The sequence below is a fragment of the Tenrec ecaudatus genome, chromosome 16 (genome assembly GCF_050624435.1).
Source record: "Tenrec ecaudatus isolate mTenEca1 chromosome 16, mTenEca1.hap1, whole genome shotgun sequence".
NCBI lineage: Eukaryota > Metazoa > Chordata > Mammalia > Afrosoricida > Tenrecidae > Tenrec > Tenrec ecaudatus.
Genome location: NC_134545.1, coordinates 86,246,041 through 86,266,108, shown reverse-complemented (window position 1 = coordinate 86,266,108; position 20,068 = coordinate 86,246,041). Strand labels below are relative to the sequence as shown.

The 20,068-nt window shown below is 38.7% G+C and overlaps 1 protein-coding gene across 8 annotated transcripts in view; it reads right to left on the bottom strand.

Annotated features, from left to right (window-relative positions):
- The window catches only part of BTRC (beta-transducin repeat containing E3 ubiquitin protein ligase), a 199,907-nt gene that overhangs the window by 10,580 nt on the left and 169,259 nt on the right, over positions 1-20,068 (bottom strand). For all 8 annotated transcript variants that reach the window (XM_075535030.1, XM_075535033.1, XM_075535032.1 and 5 more), the window contains 9 exons: positions 19,137-19,368; positions 15,956-16,142; positions 10,633-10,729; positions 9,854-9,991; positions 8,787-8,905; positions 7,127-7,376; positions 6,549-6,667; positions 5,337-5,447; positions 4,070-4,148 (listed from right to left, as the gene is read on the bottom strand). In XM_075535030.1, coding sequence (XP_075391145.1) covers positions 4,070-4,148; positions 5,337-5,447; positions 6,549-6,667; positions 7,127-7,376; positions 8,787-8,905; positions 9,854-9,991; positions 10,633-10,729; positions 15,956-16,142; positions 19,137-19,368 — 1,332 coding nt within the window. The remainder of the gene's footprint in view (positions 1-4,069; positions 4,149-5,336; positions 5,448-6,548; positions 6,668-7,126; positions 7,377-8,786; positions 8,906-9,853; positions 9,992-10,632; positions 10,730-15,955; positions 16,143-19,136; positions 19,369-20,068) is intronic.

Genomic DNA, 20,068 nt, shown 5'->3' with positions numbered 1-20,068 from the left:
GCAAGAAGATGGAAACAACCTAGCTAGATGCCTATCAGTGGAAGAATGAGTAAATAAACTTTGGTATATACGTATCATTAAATAATGGAAAACTGTGATACACTTCAGGTGGATGGATTTAGAGGACATTATGCTGAGTGAAGTTAGTCAAACACATAAGGACAAACATTGTATGAGACCACTGTTGTATGTATGTACGTATGTATGTATGTGTATACACACACACATATAAAATTAATTAAGAACATGCTCTTACACCAAAAGAAACAGACTCTAATGGTTGCCAGGATGGCCAGGGGCAGGAGAGGGGGGGAGGGAGCAACAGACTAGAGGACAGACAGCACACTACAAGAGGGAGATGGGAAAAAAGGGGTGAGAAGAACACAGGGAAGCCTAGAAAGCTCAAGTTGTTTAAGCTGTTAAGTGCAAAAACGATATCTGATATATCACACTAATTCACAATAAAAAGTTTGAAAAAAAAGAAATAATTTTTAAATGAAAATACAGAGCTACATTAAAATCAAAGAAAGTAATATGATTTACCAGGTAAACATTAATCATGAGAAAAAAGAATCTATATATTAATATCAAAGTATTCTTAAAAACAAAGAATATCCCAAAAGAGGCACATTTCACAATGTTAAAAAGATCAATTAAAATTCACCACTAAGACATCACTAACTAACGTAGGTGTGTTTCGCACCAATAATACGTATGGAGCTTACCAAGATGTGAAGCAAACATTCTAGAGTTGAAAGGACAAAAAGACTAATGCAGAATCGCAGTGGGTAACTTCAATATTCCTCTCTCAATAATTGGTAAATAAAAAATTACTTAAGCATATAGAAGACCTGAATAATATTATAAACCAACTTGACTAATACTTATAGAACACTCTTCCAGATGACAGCAGAACACCCACATGTTTCAAGTATACACCAAACAATCAAGAAAATCATATGCGAGGTAACAAAACAAGTCCCTATACCTTTAAAAGGACTCAAACGGTACTAAGTATGTTGCTTCGTCACAAGGGATATGAATTAAAATCAAATACAGAATGGTATCTGGGAACCCCTAATTATTTGAAAACTAAACATCCTTCTAAATAATTCAAATAAGAAATCACAAGGGAAATAAAAATGTACCTTGAAATAAGTAAAAATACAACCTATCAAAAAGTTTTGCACATAGCTAAGTAAGTAGTGGTAAATTTATAGCTTCAAATATTTATAATAAAAAGAAAAGTATATATTTATATTTGTATAAATGAAAGGTGTATAAACAAAATGGTGAAAGGTTAGATAGTTTCTCTTAACATGATGAACAAGAAATAAATGTCTGATTTTACCAGTTTTTAAAACATTGTATCAATGCATTGAAACAAGAAAGAAAATGTCTATATTGTAAAAGAAGTAAAACTATTTTTATGGACTTTCAATAAAAAAAATGTAACATTCAGAAGAACTTTAAATATATAAAATCTGATAGAAGATGTACAAAACCTTTAAACCAAAAGCTATAAAACACTGTTGAGAATGGGCAAAAGAAAAGTGGGTGAAGGGAGACATCGGACAGTGTAAGATATAACAAAATTGACTAACCCTATACCTGGCCCTGATCCTAACCCTAACCCTATCCTACCCCTACCTTAACGCTAACCCTAACCTTGACTCTGACACTAACTCTGACCCTATCCCTAACCCTAACCATGGCCCTAACCGTAACCTAAAAAGAATGAAAAAATATATGGCAAAATAACAGTAATTTATAAATTATCAAGGATTCTTGAGGGATGGGAGTGCGGGGAGGGAGGGGAAAATGAGGAGCTGATACCAAGGGCTGAAGCAGAAAGCTAGTGTTTTGAGGATGGTGGCAACAAATGTACAAATGTGCTTGACACAATGGATGGATGTATGGATTGTGATAAATTGTATGAGCCCCCAATAAAATTAAACACACACACACACACACACACACACACACACAGACAAACACTGCAGAGGGTAATTTTAAAAGACCTAAATAAGTGAAGAGGTATACTATGTACATAGATTAGAAGATTCAATATATATTTTTTTATTTACAGAAGATTCAATATTTTCAAGAAGCCAATATTCTCTAAACTGATCTAGATTCAATAATAAGAACACAAACTGCTCAATTAAAAAATGGACAAGAAATCCTGACATTTCGCCAAAAGTATCATGGCAAATCAGCACATGGGAAAACGCTCAAGAATCACTATGAGGCACTACTAATACCAATACAAATAATTTGAAAGGCTATATAAAGTGTTAGTAAAGAGGTGAGTCATTTAAAATTCTACACAAGCATACCTATCTGCACTGTCACGTTAATTGGTACAACTCCTTTGGAAAAAACACCTGGCTGTTTCTAAAACTACTGGACCTGTTATCTACCTTTGACCCAGCTATTCTGCTACCACCGCATTTACTCCAGAGAAAGGGAGGCCTATGTCCATGGCAAGGGTTGTATACAAATGCTTACAGAATGGCTGTATCTTTAAGGAAACTGATAATATTAAGAGCTCACAAGGATGTGGGGAAAAAACAGAAGACACACGGCTGGGAATGCAAAATGGCACAGCTTGGCCGTCTCTTTTCAATTTAACATACACTTACTTACCATGGGACCCAGAAATCGCAGATGAAAATCATAAATACATACAAAAGTCTAGATGGGATACCTAAATCATAATAAAAAGATTTTTTAAAAAGTAAAAAACACCAAAAAACCGGTGCAGAAATGTTTTCAGTGACTTTATTCAGGATCACAAAAGACTGAAACCATTCTAAATGTCTGCAACACAGTGAATGAACATAGTGTTTGATCCACATAGTAGAATACAACTCTACAATAAAAGGGAAGAAAATATTAACTGATGCAGCATAGATGAATCTCAAATGAAGTGAAACAGAGCCAAATGCAAATGGCTAGATATGGACTAATTTAATTTATGACTTCTCTAAGAAGATGAAATATTAACAAAGAAAGAAAGAAAAACGGCAAGCTCATAGGAATAGAAATCAAATGGCTAGAGTTCAGAAGTATGGGACTCATTTACAGGGGTCCAAAAGAATTCTTATGGGTGGTGGAAATGATTGCAAAATTCATACAAGTATATTTTAAAAGAGTGAATCCTGCCATTATGTAAATTACACCTTAAAACAAATTGTAAATAAACGAAAGTTCACATTTTAAAAGGCATAAGCAAAGCATGCCTAGTACTCAAAGCATTAGCTTTAAATTCAACCAAGATGATAAAACAAAAAATAAAAACCATCCTATTCTCTTCTCCAGACAAGATCCTGCCTGAATATTCAGAGTCGGGCTCAGCACGCCGAGCTTAGTGCTTGCTCTCATCTTTTTCTTGACTTCTGCAAAAGAGCCTGTCCTCCCCAGTGCCCCACCCACCCAAATGTCATCATCTGATGGAAGCAGCTTTTAATCTTAGGCCATTTTCCAATCCACGCCTTTGGTGAGCAAACACGATGGAGAATTCAGTGCTTTTGAGTCACTCCCTTCTCCAAGTGTCAAGATGTTCAGACAAGGCAGGTAGAAGGGATAAAAAAGATGTGATACATGTTGCTGGAGGCATCATCCCTTGAATAGGCTGCAGAACCAAGGGGCTAGCCAGGGACTCCTGCAGATTCCCACGGCACTTTTTGCAGGTACAGGTGTGCAAGTCCTCAGATCCTGGACAGGTTCCAACTTGGATAATTATATTCTCTTTCCCTAAGTACGCCTGCTGTTTCTGGTGGATGCAGAATTCTTATTCACTTCCTGTACTAAGCCCCTGTGTGGAGTTGCTGTGCCGCTGTTAAACAGCTGCCACACTCCTCTCCATAGATAGTCTCTAAAGCACTTTGGGATGAAAGGTGCTATATAAACATACTTTATTGTCATGTACTGGTTGCCTTTTCACTTAGTCGTAGGTTTTGTGAAGTTCTATCAAATCCAGATCTGTCTATATCCCACAGCCCATCAACATTTCATTTCTTCCTCCTCCTGCTCCCCAAGCCCCTCTCAACAGCCAGGCTCTTACCACAAGGGTCCGGAGACAGAGAGTCCCTGCAGGAGCACGGGGATCCAGAGCAGCCACAAGGTCCCACACTTTTATTTTTCTAAAGATCAAAAAGGGAACAGAAAAATTTTAGGTAAAAGCAAAATTAAAGGAACACAGGGAAGCGAGCAAACAGTCAGAGCGATATGTATGTATGAAGAGTATCGTTTATAGGGTAAGCTCAGCCCACAGGAATATAAACTCAGTTCTTGACTTCCTCAAAGCAAAGAACAGACAAAACCCAAGGAAGGTGGATGCAGATCAAAGCAAGGCAGTGAGAAAATGTAACTTTGGACCTAGCCGGAAAGTGTTATCACACCCGGAACAATTTCCCCAGGGCATGACAGTGATGGCTAACTTAGAGCAGAGAGCAAGCACCTGCTGCGCTCTCCCCTGCGTGATGTGTCCACACAGCCACAGTACAACAGCAACTCAGATATGTAAACTCGCTCCCACTACCAAAACAGGGGCGTCCAATACTGTCTGACCTTGAAGCTTTCCAATCAAAATCAGGCACCTTGACAACAAAAAGGAATGACAGTGAGGGCTTTATAAGTGGATATATTTCTTATACGCTGGGTGCTGATGGTTTTGATAGAAAGATATAGGGTGCATTTACAACATAAAGGGATTCTACAACCAATGAAAATGAGACTGAAGAAAATAAAGGTTATTAAACTCCTAGTAACTGAAATGCTAGGAAAGCGATGGAGAGAGCTGTGCTTTTGGGGATCACTTTAATGAGGACAGAATCCAGGACGACCATACGAAGTGGCAAGACCACTGTCTTCCATCCAGTGTGGCATTGTGGGGGGCTGTACATTGGGCAGCGAAATGTAAGGCCAGCAGTTTGAGAACGATGAGGCGTTCTGCTCACGTAAAGGTGAACAGCCTTTCCATAGAGGGTCACGATGACCTGGAATTAACTAGATGGCAGTAGGTGTGGTTTGCTTTTTGGTTTATCCCGTCCATTACGCTGGGTTTGTCCAGTTCTTTGCTCTATAAGGCCAAAAAACTCCTCTGGTTATTAATGACAAACATGTATAATTAGAATAATTTGGAAGGATATTTTAGGAAAGAGTAAACAGAGGAGGTGCATAAATAGATTAGACAAAAGAAATATGTTGTCAAATCCTTTCGGTAAAATCTTTCTGTAAGCTTATGCAGATAAGGAGAAACTGTATCTATCATTGGAAGGCAAGAGGGACAAAAGATGTAGATGTTCTAAAAAGCCTATTTAGCAACTCACCCATCATAGGCCCCACTGACTATCCTCTTGTTATCAAAACGAATACAACGCACCAATTCCTCATGGCCTTCTAATACTCGTAAACATGCTCCGCATTCTATGTCCCATAATCTGGAAGAGAAAACTGAGTCATGCAGATATTTGTGCATTCTTTTCTGAGCCTAGAATGTTAAAAGTGTTTTTCTTTGTATATTTTTAAAGAATAAATATCCATATAAAATGTATTATTTTTTATGTAATTTCCTTTCTGCCATGTAAGTCAGGAAGAATTTATTTTAAAATCTGCAGCTCAAACAAAGCATGCATTTCAATGCACAATGCTTTATATAGTTCTGTGACTAGGTTCTCTAGGTATAAAAACATGCATACATTTATAAGAAGGAAATTTTTCCTGAAATAAATGGTCAGTAAGAATGAGATGTTTTACAAAGAATCTCCACTCAGTCACTGAGGGCACTGCTTTCCTGCCTCGCACAGAGCACAGCACAGTCCTTCTTATATAAAGGAAGTCAAAGTCTCAAAAGCATGTGCATACTAAAAATTTGCATACTAATTTCTACAACTCCATGACTTAGACCAAGCTGAGTGATTTCTAGCAAGGATCATTCCTCAGCTACACAAAGCACAATAGCTCCACTCCCCTGCCAGCTCCTTGCAATGGGTTCACACTTGAAGAAAGGGAAAGAATAGAAACATTTTCCAAATTTTAATCGTCTGTGCTACTCCTCTTGGAGGGCATGGGGCGGGGCAGAGAACCAAAGAACACTGCAATATTTCAATAATTTCCAATGCAGATAACCCCCTGGCCAAGTATGCAATGTAGGCAATACTAAGAAAATGAACATTTCTAGTAGGAAACAAATCTTTCAAATCTGTGGCAAAGAGAGGAGGCTTTTTGGTATTTATTAATTCTTTCCAACACTATACAGGGGAGGTTAAAGAGAAAGGCCCTCAATCTCCATCTTCCCTGTCATTCTCGCTCACTTCCTCCTCGTACCTTTCAAATAGGTCTATCTGGTGATAAAACTATTACGGGAAGGAAACACACCAACAAAAAGGCTGTCTCTGCGGGGTAAACTTTTGACCTGTAAGGAGCTACAGAGAGGAAAACGATTCTACTACAAACACATCTGTTGGTTATCTACATGACTGGTTTGTCAACAATGAATGGCAGGATCTGATCCCCCCTGGGAAAGGGCACTTGCTGCTCACCTGATGGTATTGTCAGACGAGCCACTCACTACCAGCCTGTCCCTGTACTGCAAACAGGCGATGCCACGTTTGTGTCCATTTAAGGTCCTGACAAATTCACAAGTACTTGTGTTCCATACCTGCCACAGAAAAAGCATGGCCAAACAATTTGGTACAATTATTGGTAGAATCTGTGACAGCCGGAGTCTTGGGGAAGTAGAAGTAGAATCACTTGGAGAAGTCAACAAAACATGTGACAAGTTCAACTGATGACAATAGAGGGCTACTTTGTATCTGCCTGCTGCCACATGAGAAGCTTTCAAAAATGATTTTCTCTCATGGGCTCATCTTTTTTCAAAAATGAGGTCAGGTTCTGCAGATACATTTTCTTGAACCACATTTACCCCTTAGGAATAAAATGCTTAGCCCAAGTCGCTGCATAACCTCTCTTGCTCATTAGCCTTTTACAGAAACTAGCCTCTGAATGAAATATTAAGTTATGTTTAAATATGAATTTGTCCTTGATACAAATGCCACACAGATTGAACATTTATTGGAACTTGGCTAGTGTTCAATTTAAGAGATTTCTGGGTACTTACTTTTATAGTCCGATCCCCAGATGCAGAAACGATGTACTTATCATCAAAGTCTACCACATTGACAGCAGCTCGATGTCCAACCAGCACCCTCCGGAGGGTGATGTCAGTTGGGGAGGCCATATCCCATACGGCAATAGAACGGTCTTTGGAACAGGTCACCATCATGCCATTATTGAAACGCAAGTGCAGAACTGCTTCACAATGGTGGATCAAGGTGTTTAGCATTTCACCTGTATTTACATCCCATACTCTGGAGCAAACAACATTTAAGAAGGTTACCTGAGATTAAGATGGCACTACAATCCGTGGCCAGTATATGATGGCCATCCCTTACTCGTTCATGATTATAAAATTTCTGACATCTAATCTGATACCACTAAAGAGATACATTTTAAACTGGGAAACTGCTTTATCCCAGTAGTATTGATGCCTCACTGACAGTCCTCAGGCCCCACAAGATGCTCTGTAACAGACTGACTGACTATGGGATCTGGGACTCAGGAGCCTCGTTTAGGGCTCATGAGTATTGACTTCTAAGCGTTCATCCCTGTCCTTTGTATGGGGGTAGGGACCAAGAACAGCCATCTCATTGTGAATCTGGGCTTCAAAGCAGAGTGTGGGGACCCTTGGCTAGCTCAAGAATTTTGTGTGTTAACAAAATAAATTAAAAATAAAATAAATTTTGGGTAATGATATACATCATAGTACATTTTTGTATATTTATTTTGACTGTCGTAATACATTTTTCTTTATTTTCCAGTTTAACCTTCTTTTTCAGAAAACCATGTTTCCTTTAGCCTATGAAGGATGCTAGTGCCCCCACCCCCAAGAAGATTTCAGCTTCCTTGATGTATTCCACAAAGACCAATCAATTCAAAGTGTTGAGAACGATGAGACCTGGGTTGGTTATGCTGCTTTCTCTATTCAAAAAGGACAACATGGAATGGTAAATATTTAACTTCAGAGAACCTAACGATGCAGTTCCCTGTTTTTTATTTTGTTTAGTGTTTTTTAAAGAAGTTACTTTTGATGCATTATGTTTGCTAAGTCCTTTAGCTTTAGGCAAAATTCCTAACAGAGGTTTCCAGCAGTGCTGCCTGTGCCCAGAACTCAAGCTACCCTGGACTCCAACAGCACAATGGCTGTGTCATCAAATCACTTATGCCTCTGGAAATTGAGGGCCCCCTCCCTGAGTGAAGCTTGCAATTAAAAACTGCAGGGACGGCAGAGGAGGGGCTGGCGGAGAGAGAGCATTGCTCACCTATACACGTTTTAAAGGAGATAATGCAAACCTGCACTTCAGTTATAACCACCTGAAAGGCAAGCTCCATTTCCTTCAAGTCATTCCTCTGTGAGGGGGGTTTTGTAAGGAATGCAAAGTTTACCACAGAGACAAGAAAAGTTTTTATAACGGATGATTATAATGCCCAAATCAAAACAGAATGCACCATATTCCTGAAGTATACAAAAAATGTAAATTTTCTTTAATCATTACTAAATCAAGTTTTCCAGTTCTAGATGGTCACAAGTGGTGAGGGGAGCAGATGGATTAGGCTCTTTAATTAGGTCGTTCTGAACTATAGCATACAAATTATTATCTACGAATAACAACAGAGTAGGTCTCATGTTTTAGAGTTCAAAGCTAATTTGAAGTTTCTACCTGACGGTGGAATCCGATGATCCTGTTATGATCACCCTCTCGTCATACTGGAGACACAGGACAGAACCTGTGTGGCCTGTGAGAATTCGCTTGCATTCCAGTGTGCTTTTATCCCAGATCTAGGATGGCAAACAAGGAGATTACGGTGAGAATGGGGGTACTGCGGAGACTTGTTGGTCTGTAATACGTTTGATCCTCCAAAGAATCAAAGCCCAGAGTAGGGTGGAATGTATGCTTTTCTATAGGTAAAGCTTAAGGACCTATATATATGTGGCTGGAGAACTAATGTAAACTTTATCCTTTTCATTATGGAACAGGGTAGCCTATAATTACGTGAGGGTCAAAGGAGGAGCAGTCCATTGAGAACACTTCAAGAAGGGAATTTCATCCTAGGACCAACCAGCTGCATGTTCTGAGGGAAGCAGCTATCTGTTCTTTAAGGAAATGATTTGGGTCTGGAAATGGCTAAAATCAACACTTACTTTCAGAAATAATGCTCTGAGCTTACAGTTTGGATTGCTTTTTGAATGTAGTCACCCTTGCATTCTCAGATGTTATTGTTGCTGTTAGGGTCTGTCAAATTGGTTCCAACTCTCAACGACCCCATATTCAACAAAACGAAACACTGCCTCATCCTGGGCCAGCCTCCCAACTGGTCTGCCGTCTGAGCCCTTTGTTGCAGCCACTGCGTCAGCCCATCTTGTCGAGGACCTTCCTGTTGTTCACTGCCCTCCACTTTAATAAGCATGGTGTCCTTTTTCAGGGACCGATCTCTCTATCTTTGCCTCGAAGGAGCACCCTGGATGTACTTCCTCCAAAATAGATGTCTGTCCTTTCGGCAGTCCATGGTACTTTCAATATTCTTCACCAGCGCCATAATTCAGATGCACTGATTTTTCCTTATTTAATGTTCAACTTTCACGTGCATTTGAGGTGATCGAAAATACCCTGGCTTGGGTCAGGCATACCTTAGCCATCAAAGTAATATCCTCACTTTTCAACACTATGAAGCAGTCTAGTGCAGCAGATTCAGCCCTCAGCTCCGGTCCCAATCAAAGCCACCTTACCTTAATTGTATTGTCTCGAAGGCCGCTCACGATCTTCTGATCATCGTACTGTAAACAGTAAACTCCTTTGCTTGTTTCACTTCGGCAATGGATTCTCTGTAAACTATGTCTTCCACATCTCCAATTAGATTCTATTGTCTGAGGAGAAGGATGGTCAAGAGACAGTCAATAAGAAAGGACCTGAACCGGCTGTTCTAAGATCTTTCATGGCAGCCAAGGACATAGGTTTAATGTTTCATGCTATGGGATATATAGGAATTAGGCGAACAGAAAATACAGTTTTTATAACGCCACTAGCTAAGATTTAAAACCCATTTCCATTTGTGATAGGATTTAAAACATAGCTTCTAAAACGTTCCTGTATAAACTATTAAAGAAATAGCAGATTGTTCAGCAACAGAAGGCAAGCTGTGAACCATGAAGTTATGTGCTCAGTGCTCTTCTCCAAGAGGGTGGCCAGTGAATTTCCATACAGAGCAGAAGCCACGGAAGATCAGCTTATAAATGTACTTTAACAGTCTCACTGGTATTTCATGGAGACGTCACAGGTTCTTTCTCTCTCATCTGTTAATCTACCAGTATATAATTTTAAAAAATGTTATCTGTTAACAATTTATCTGGCAAGTTTCTACCCCATTTACTTTTGAATCCACACCAATAAGTAGATATCAAACTCATGTTAATAAGCTTTAATTGATTCAGTGTGACAATACTGCTACTGAAGAATGCTAATAATTCCCTTGCATTTGGCAAATACCCAAATATACACAGATTCTTACCTCAATGTCTTGTATAATTTTAGGATAAAGTGCTCTATAAAAGGAGTTGGGAGGAGCAGTCCCATCAGGAGGTTTGTTTTTGAATAAATACTGTCCCCTAAAAAACAACAAATATTTCCCAGTGAAAATAATATTATTACACATTTATAAGGAATGTCTTCAAAGTGTTTTCACAGTAAATAGCCCAATGAAATCTCCATTAACTATGCCTGGAGAAGTGGGAAAGTGAGCCTGATCTCAGGAGTCTCCTGTCAAGGAATTATTCGGCATTCGTTAAGGAATTTATCCAACATTCTCCTTTTTATAAAAACCTGGTGAGGGGCAGGGAGAAGACAAAGGAGAGCAGATATAAAAGAGTTCAAGAAGAAAGAAAATGCTTTGAAAATGACGGTGGCAGCAATTGTATAACTATGCTTGATCTAATTGAATTATGGATTGCTATATCTGTAAGAGCTCCCAATAAAATGACAAAAATCAAAACCCAAAACAAAACCCTGGTGATTCCCAGTGACAGGGCATCAAGATAACTGAACTACTTGTAATTTGTTTTTTAGGATCAGGAGGTTTTTTTTTGAATCCAGAAAAAAGAGCATCAGGCCTTAGAAAATATAAAATCAATAGACAAGCTGTATAATCTGAGTCAGATACTGTATTTTTACAAAAATTAGGTGTGCTGCTCCATGGTCTTTGCAAATTGCTCGATTCCTCACATTAGTTTCCTATGCACATTATCTACCAACTGTGTGCTATTTTTAGAAAAAATTTATTGTAGTTTAAGTGAAAGTGTACAGAAGAAATTGGATCTTGTTTTGTGACACTGACTGCAATCCCCACGATGTAGCAGCATCCTTCCTATTCTCTCTCCTCATTTCCTATCCTTTCCTGCCTTCTCAGTTTTCCCTTTTTGATCTCAAATGAGCGATTTGCTCTAAGAAGTGTGCACCTGCCTGGGGTTGCTCACCTTGTATGATCTGGTTGGAAATCCTGTTATCAGTAACTACTGCCTTGTCCTCCCTGAGTGAAGGCCGGGCCAGGACAATGGATATTAGCAGAAGTTCCCCGGTTGTGGAGCTCATGTTTTCTAGGTCTTTACTTGTGGGAGTGAGGTAGATTGGTTGCTCAGGTAGTGAGGCTGCTGGTGACCAGTGTAGCAAAGCTTTAAAAGGCATCAGACGGTTTAACAACAACAATAAACCCTCAGAGGGACACGGGAGCATCCAGTGGCGGTATGACAGAAGTTGAAAAGAAATGCCTAAGAGCACTCTTGCTGTCAAGGCGAAGGCAAGCAATTGGCTTTCACAGGTGTGTTCCTGGCTATGCAGGCACGCACTTGTATTTTCTTGGCGTTCCTTGATTTCAGTGAGCAGCATTTGTTAGCCTCCCCCAATCTTATGACAGCACATCTCTGGAATACTCATATCCCAAGCTACATCTTTGCTACAAAAAATTCCAGCAAATGGCAATCGCATCCTGCTGGGTAAAAAATTTAATTCCTCATTCTGAAGTTAAGAACCCACCAAACACGGTGTGGAAGCTAGTAAACCCCACTATGGGTGTACTAACTGCTGTTCTCACTGGCACGGTGCCTTGCAAAGCGGAGATAGACAGAAATGCCTCTGAGTGTAATCCTGGCACCAGAGAAATCATGTTTTCTCTGGGCCAGTCATCCACTCCTCCCTCTATAGCTCCATTACAATGTAATTAATTGCTTGGTGTCTCCAGGAGCGCTTCTCCCTTGCCCTTTCCCTATTATACACCTTGAAAATTAGTTGAGAACATTTCCTATAAGGAAAGTAGATGGCGTGGATTTCTGTGTTAATACAGAAAGGGAAACCTACAGAAAAAGAAACTAAAATATGAAGGTTTTTTGGGTTTTTTTTTTTTTAGGGAGACTAACAGGAGCAAGAGAAATAATTTATCAACATAAAGAAAAGTGGGGATGGGACTCATTTAGGGAATGATTCTGGCTTAAAGGTATATTCTTATAATATTAATATCTGTGGACAAACAAGTATCCACATATATCTTAAAAGAAAAGATGGGGAATTTGGTGGATAATTTAATAATTTCAACCCAAAAATGCTTTAATGGGTTAGAAATCACTATAGGCATTTTATACACACAAAAATCAAATGTCAGTGTGGTTAAGTTAACCTGCCCAATGTCACATAGCCAATACGTAGCTGGCCTGGGATTTGAATCTAGATCTGGCTCTTAGACCCCATTCTTAGCCACCCCATTGTCTCCCATCGCACACATGCCTCAAGGACTGCTGTGCTCCTTTTTATCTCCGGCACAAATACGCCGTGCCTTTCTCCATGTACCTCTGTCTTCCCAGGAGGACTGATATGAATGGATTAAAAAAAACTCCCACTACATTTACCATAGGAACCCTAGTGATGCAGCGGTTACGTATTGGGCTGTGATCTACATGGTCAGCAGTTCAAAACCACCAGCAGCTTATGGGAGAAAGACTGGGCTTTCTATTCCCAGGGAGTTACAGTCTTGGAAATCCACAAGGCATGCTCTGACTCAGTGCGGCACTGACTTGATGGCATTTGGACATTTACCATGCCTCAATCAAGTACTGGAAGGTCTTCAAATCCAAAGTGCTACATTAAAGGACAGTGTGGTGTTAAAACCTGGCTCCCCGGCCTGTCTTGATGCTGTAAGTCAAAACCTGTTCAAACGGAAGCTTTCTGACTGCAGGGACCACTTCTATATGAAATGCCTGGTGCCTATGGGAGTATGGGTAACATGATAAAGATGCTCAACATTAAACTCAGAATGTTATCATAAAATGGGATCTGCTGATTAAGAAAATGGACTTTTATTATACTTTTAAGAGTTACCATTGGTGAGCACAGAGAGTATCTGTTCTGCATTATTCAAGAAAGAAAATGACAGAGTTCAAGTCCTATGGGCATACAATCAAATCCACCTAGATATACAGTACAACAGCAAAGTAGAAGTGAAACCGTACACGCAAAGCTTTATTAGAAAACCATACTGACTTAGTTATTTTTGGTTGGAGGAAGTGAAGGGAATTTTCAAAGAGAGCATATGGGGAAGCTAACACACAAAGGTTGTATTAGGTTTCTGAAGACAACGTGAAAGGAGAAACTCATCCTCGGAGGTTAGCATTTAAACACGGGAAGTCAACCCAAGAAGGCAACACGTACAAATAAAAGCTGTGACAAGAGGGTTCTAGAGACGGGCTTCACGGGCTGGACCACTATTTACAATTTCATGGGGTTACTCTTCAGGATAATTAAGAGGATAACTTAAGAAAGGAGAATATAGTCAGAACTCTGAAGGATATTTGAAAGTAAAGAAATTGGTTTCTGTGTTTGAAGAGATAGGTGGAAGAATAGTTAATTTGCGCTAGATACAGATTATTTCTCAGCTTCAACTTTATACATCTTTTAAAAGGCCCCCCAAATAATCTTTTCAATGATCTTCTATTTTCTTTGTAGCTAAATGACAGCTCTTGCTGTGTAGCTTAGTGCCAATCCAAAGCAAAATGGTGGACCCTACATTCACCCCATCCATGAAAAACAGCCCATTTACTTCTTGTTTTCCCCCCAACTGCTCTGGGCCCATTCCCAGTATCTAATAAGGATTTAGTCTCACTTACAGACCAAATAGAAACAACATGCCTTTTAACAGGGAGCAAAGCCTTTATGTTGATGGGGGTTAGAAATAAATTTCTTTAAGTGAAATTTCAGGTCAGAAGTTATTTGGAGGACATTTTTTTTACTTTTTAATAACTATCTTTTTGAAGAGTAGAGGTATATTCCCAATTGCTCTGAAGTTTTCCTAAGTAAGTAACTGCTTGCTCTTATTTCTAAAACTGGGCCTGGAATTCTTCGCAAAATGTATGCACTCTCAATGTGATAAAATTATATACTTGCCTTTTTAATTATGAAAATATAAAACAAGCTATAGTTTTTGATCATAGAATAAGAAAAAACATATTTGGGAACAGAATAGAAACAACCATGGTCTTTTATTTATATAATTTTTAATTTAGTCAAAGAAGTGTAGTACATGATCCGATTAATTAAAATTCAGATATAATTTCATCCTAACGGCCAAACCAAGCCAAGTTCTTTGCCATGGAGTCCAGTGACCTATAGGACAGACAACGTAGAACCGCCTCAGAGGAAAAGAAGCAGATTGTCATTATCTTTCTCCCCCAACTGCTAGGTTCAAACTGCTGACCTTTCCATTAGCAGCTGAACACTACCTACTGAGTTCCTTCTTAATAGCTAATATCTCCACAGAAGTTAGTGCAATATTAAGGGTTCATTATATTTATTATGTGGTAATGAATTTCAAAAGCGCGCGCACACACAAAGGGTACTGACTATATTTTTATGAAAATTGTGGATCCATTAGATGTATCTCTATTTCAAAAGGATTCAACCCTTTTTTTTTTTAATCTCCCTATGATCCAAGATAAACAACTGGTAAGAGGAATTTGGAAGGAGTCCGGGAGGACATCACAGAGCTTACAGCTTCTTGGATTATTGTTTCTACCACCTATAAGAGTATGCCACCTTTATTTTCCATCCCAGATTGTCCGATAGTGGAGACATTTTCTGAAGGACAATTATCTCTAGATGGCATCTTCCAGAAGTGCTAATGAGATGGTGCCACTATGCTAAGAGAACAAGAGAAAACGGTGAAGGCTCTCAGGCGGCTAATGCTTTCAACCATTCAGAATTAAGCAATAAAATCGTATAAAAATGGGATTCTTAAGAAGAAACCATGGTTTTTACTAAATTCCATCTTTGTTCTTTCTTATGGCTAAGAGTCCCTCATGCTAGTTGGACATTAAAAAAAAATAACTTTTTGCTTACAAAGGTGATAAAATACCAGAGGGGTAGTAGGCTCAAGGCATGACATTTTCTGAAGGAAAAAAGAATCCTTTGTCCTGGATGATTTTAGGAGGTGGCTGGATCTGATGGTTTCCATATGATTCACAGCCATCTACTTGCCTTATAAATGGCTCATCAGCTCTTTTTCAAGATACCAATTTCTGCCAGAGAACAGAATACTTTAAGGAGGTGGGCAGGCCAGTTTTCCTTTTTTAACAAAGCAAGATTAACACAACATTGTCATTTTATGAGTGACTGGTCAGAAGGAAAACTGCGGAGTACATGAAAAACTATTCTTTAGTTTTCTTCTTCTTTTTTCTATAAACCAGCAAAATCATTCTATCACATGGTAAGCCATCTCATTGGTTCCCAACAATATTCCAATGACTGAGTGGCCAGGTCCTGAGACTCTGTAATAGGGAGGAAGTTAAAAGGCTCACCACCCTCTTCTTTCTGCCAGGCCTCTCCAGAGAGAATCCGTCCTGACCATTCTCTCAATGAGCTTTTTCCATAGCATGCCATCAGATGTCACTCGGTACCATTCCTTACACACAAGTTCAGCAGCACACAGTGATTTGGCGTCCAGGTATGATAGAATGTTCTCAGCAATGTGATCCAGCCCTCGAGCTTTCAAACAGGAGAGGGGGTGAGGGGCACAGGCAAAGAAAAGAACAGAGGGGGTGGTGAATGAAATTTTACAAAAGGTTCTTTAAAACAAAACAGCATTTGTTCTTATGTGAAGGCACATCATTGTCCCCAGTGTGGTCCAGTTTCTTTTTCAAACAGAGACTTGGGTAAAATGAGTGTCAATAATTTTTCCATAAGGTTACAGAAATGAACAATATTTTCCATCTTCCTTTAGATAAGGAAGTTAAATCTAACAACCAGCAAACCCCCCAAGACATTAAAAATAAAAAGGATTCCAGAAAACAACTCACATCTATCTATATGGATTTCAGCACTAGGGGATGTTCTATGGATGGCATCTCAAACTCTGTGACTCAGACCCTCTCCCCCCTCCCAAATCTCTATATTAGGTCCATTTCTCATTCTGTTTCTATTACTGCTGCAGTTTCCAAGCACTAAGTCAGAGTGAGCTAGGTTAGAGAATTTGGGGGCATGCAGGAAGTAAAGAGAGAAGGAAGAGATAGAGAGTGGTATCAGAACATCCCAAGAGGAAAGACAGGGAGGATTTTAAGTTCAAGGATGGGCTTAGTTTCTAATGTTCAAAAAATTATATTTGAGAATAGCTGCTGCTATAAAGCCTAAATGACTTTTGACCAAAAATGGAAGAAAAATAAAACAAACAACCCTCCCCCACCCCGACCATTAACTAACTTGGTTAGCATTTCAGAGAAGACTGTGTAGATGCCATGAAGGAAAATGAGAATAGGTCTTGGGCTGTGCAGACTGAATGGCCTTCCAAATGAAAATTACCACCACCCACGTCTGGACTGAGGCCTCTGAGGAACAGGTTTTACAAAACAGAATGGCCACACTAATAAACCACCTCTTGGCTGCTGTTCTAATTCACAAGTGAGACAGAAACATTCAAAGTTATTTCTCTTTGCAGGTACTTATCAAAGGTTTTCTAAAGACTTCAATGGTTCAGAAGAATTCCTTCACACTCTGGCTCCCTTAGGCACAAACTTAACCAACAGGAAAGATGACACCACATTTCATTCTATGCCTTCCGTTCCCCTAGATGATTCAAGGACACACTTGTTTAAGGACATTTGGATGGTTACTAATGGTGTCCAAGTAAAGCAGTAAATGGATTTTGTTTGCCTGGTACCACATGTTCCACATGTTCATATTTAAGCATGCATCATCAAGTACTTTTTAAATTAAAGAAACATGACTATAAGCCAAAGATAGAAATGATTGATTTATGCTAAATATAGTGATGCTAAGTATATTGATGATACACTTTTGCATCTTTATCTTAAAACTATCTGTACCAACAGGAAAGTTTCCAAAAGGCATTCATGCGTTTTAATGGATACCATCAACTTGCTCCTGATTCGTCAGTGTGTACCTGTAATAAGTATTTGGAAGTAATTTTACCTAACATGCCAAAAAAAAAACCAAACCCATTTTGTTAAGGAATTAAAAGCTTTTTTCAAAAAAGTATTTATTACATGTAGTCAGATGGTATAAGTTTGTAAGTTCAAATGGCCGTACACACTAGGTTGATGAGTTATAAGATGGTCAGCAATATACACAGGTGATTTGGCATTCCAGTATGACTAGGGATCAGTATTAGGCAAAGGATAGGCAAATGATATATAAGCCTAATCAATTCCTGATCAATTCTAGGTGGTGTGGCTTGAGCTAGCAGTATGTCTCAGCGATTGGGGAGAGAGGAGTAATGAGATACACACAGATTGTCCACACAGAGAAAAGTGTTTGCCTATGGCTATCACAAAATTCACTAAGTGAAGAGGGCCAAAATTTGTTTAACTGAACAAAGAGGTACGCAAGCAGCTTATGATGGCAATTTCTATGTTTCTTTTGTTTCAAAGGAAATGTAAGTTCTAAGTTTAAAAAAATACAATTCTAAAAAAAATACAATTCTTAAAGATACGACTGGCAAAGAGCAAACAAATTTTTGTGAGAATACAAGTTGATATATATTTTTTTCTTATAATAGTAAGGTAATGTGCATTAGTAGTCTTAAAATGTTCATATTCTATAATGTAATCATTTCACTTATAGTATTCCTCCCCCCCCCCACAGGATGCCCTAACAATAAATGTAAAACACTACCCATCATAGCATAGTTGAAAATAGAACTTTCTGAAGTTTCCTTCCATGTGTTTCAGTTATAGTAAAGAATACTAAACCCAAATGTACATACGTTCTTGACACAATGGATGTATGAATGGATTGTGATAAAAATTGTATGAGCCCCCAATAAAATGATTAAAAAAAAGAATACTAAACCCAAAGTGAACTCACTGCCATTGAGTCAATTCTTACTTAAAATAATGTTTTTGAAGAATACATACTTATTATAAGCACTTACAATCAAGAAAAACAATTTATACCTAGGAAACACACCACACCAAAAAAGGGCAATAATACTCAAAATTTTCTGAATGATGAGGTCCTGAGTAAATTTAATGTACTGTTTTCAGTACTTTCATGTAACTAATATAATCAGGAAAGAAAAAAAGACAGATTTTAGTTGAGATTTCATTTATCTCTGAATTATAAATTCTTTTAAAAGAAGCTTTTGACACAGAAGAGAATCTCATATTTTTCTAAGACAGCACTACCCCTAAATATCAATGCCTCTGCTGTCTCCTAGATCACCATTCAGCAAAGCAACCAATGTTCTTTGAGACAAGGACGTAGTCTCAGAACCCTAAACAGGCAGCTCTACTCTATCCTACATGGTCACGATCGAGTCAGAATAGAAGCAATGGCCATAAGTGGGCAAAATAGCGGTGAAGAGAAGAGTATGAAATAGGGAGATGATTAACCAAGAAAGAAGACAGGAACGGTTTATAAAAATCAAAACAACAAAAACGTTTAAGAAGAGTAATACATAGCTAGTACAGTTACCGTTCCAGGAAATCGTCTAAGTAAATGGTTTACAAATACCTGTAGACATACCTGGCAGAGCAGTTATGAAATCCCTCTGCAACATTGGTTTAAGATACGAGTTTATGTGGCCGTGTTGGTAATGACACATTTGGGATATAAGATGTTCAACAAATTCTACTTGATCGGACTCCGACCACTGTTCAAAATACTTGACACACAGTTCCTTTTCCTTTTCATAGCTTGCTGAGAGCTTCCGCTGCTTGGGAACAATCATACTGGAGGTGCCATTGGCAAGCTTTGTCTGTAGAAGAGAGGGATTAAAAGAAATAAGTGTTGAAAAAGAAGGAAATACACATTTTTTTCTGGCCTGGCATGCTACCTATGCCTAAATGATAGCGCCCGCTATGTTACTCTACTGGCAAGTTGTCAACAGCAAGTACATGGAAAAACCACAGAAATGCTGTAATAGGTTGGTAATCAGGCATACTGCCAGGAGACTAAGCATTCACTTTGCAAAGTTTACAGGGAGGGAGAAATTCTTATTATTTGGCGATACAGAAATGAAAACCGAATGCCAAAAATACCATTTGGTTTTTCTTGTATATACTAGTTAATGGATATTTATTCAATTACTTGATCACTACTCATTTTTAAATAAGAAATCCTCTAAGCAAAGAAAGGCCAATGCATATTTTGAGACTGTGTTAATAAAGGTTAAAACATGTATGACTGGGGAGGGAGGAGGAAGGAGGAAACGTGACTGGAGGAGGGAGGAGGAAACATGAGGAGCTGATATCAAGGGCTCAAGTAGAAAGAAAATGCTTTGAAAATGATGATAAGAGATGTGAGCGTCCCCAAAAAAAGTATTTAGTAATAATAACATTAATAAAATGTATGACCAATCTACCCTTTTTAACTACCTCACTATAGCTGATCTCTACTGAATATAAAAGTTATATGTTTAAAGGTTTTAAAAAAATCTTTTTATTGGGGGCTCATAC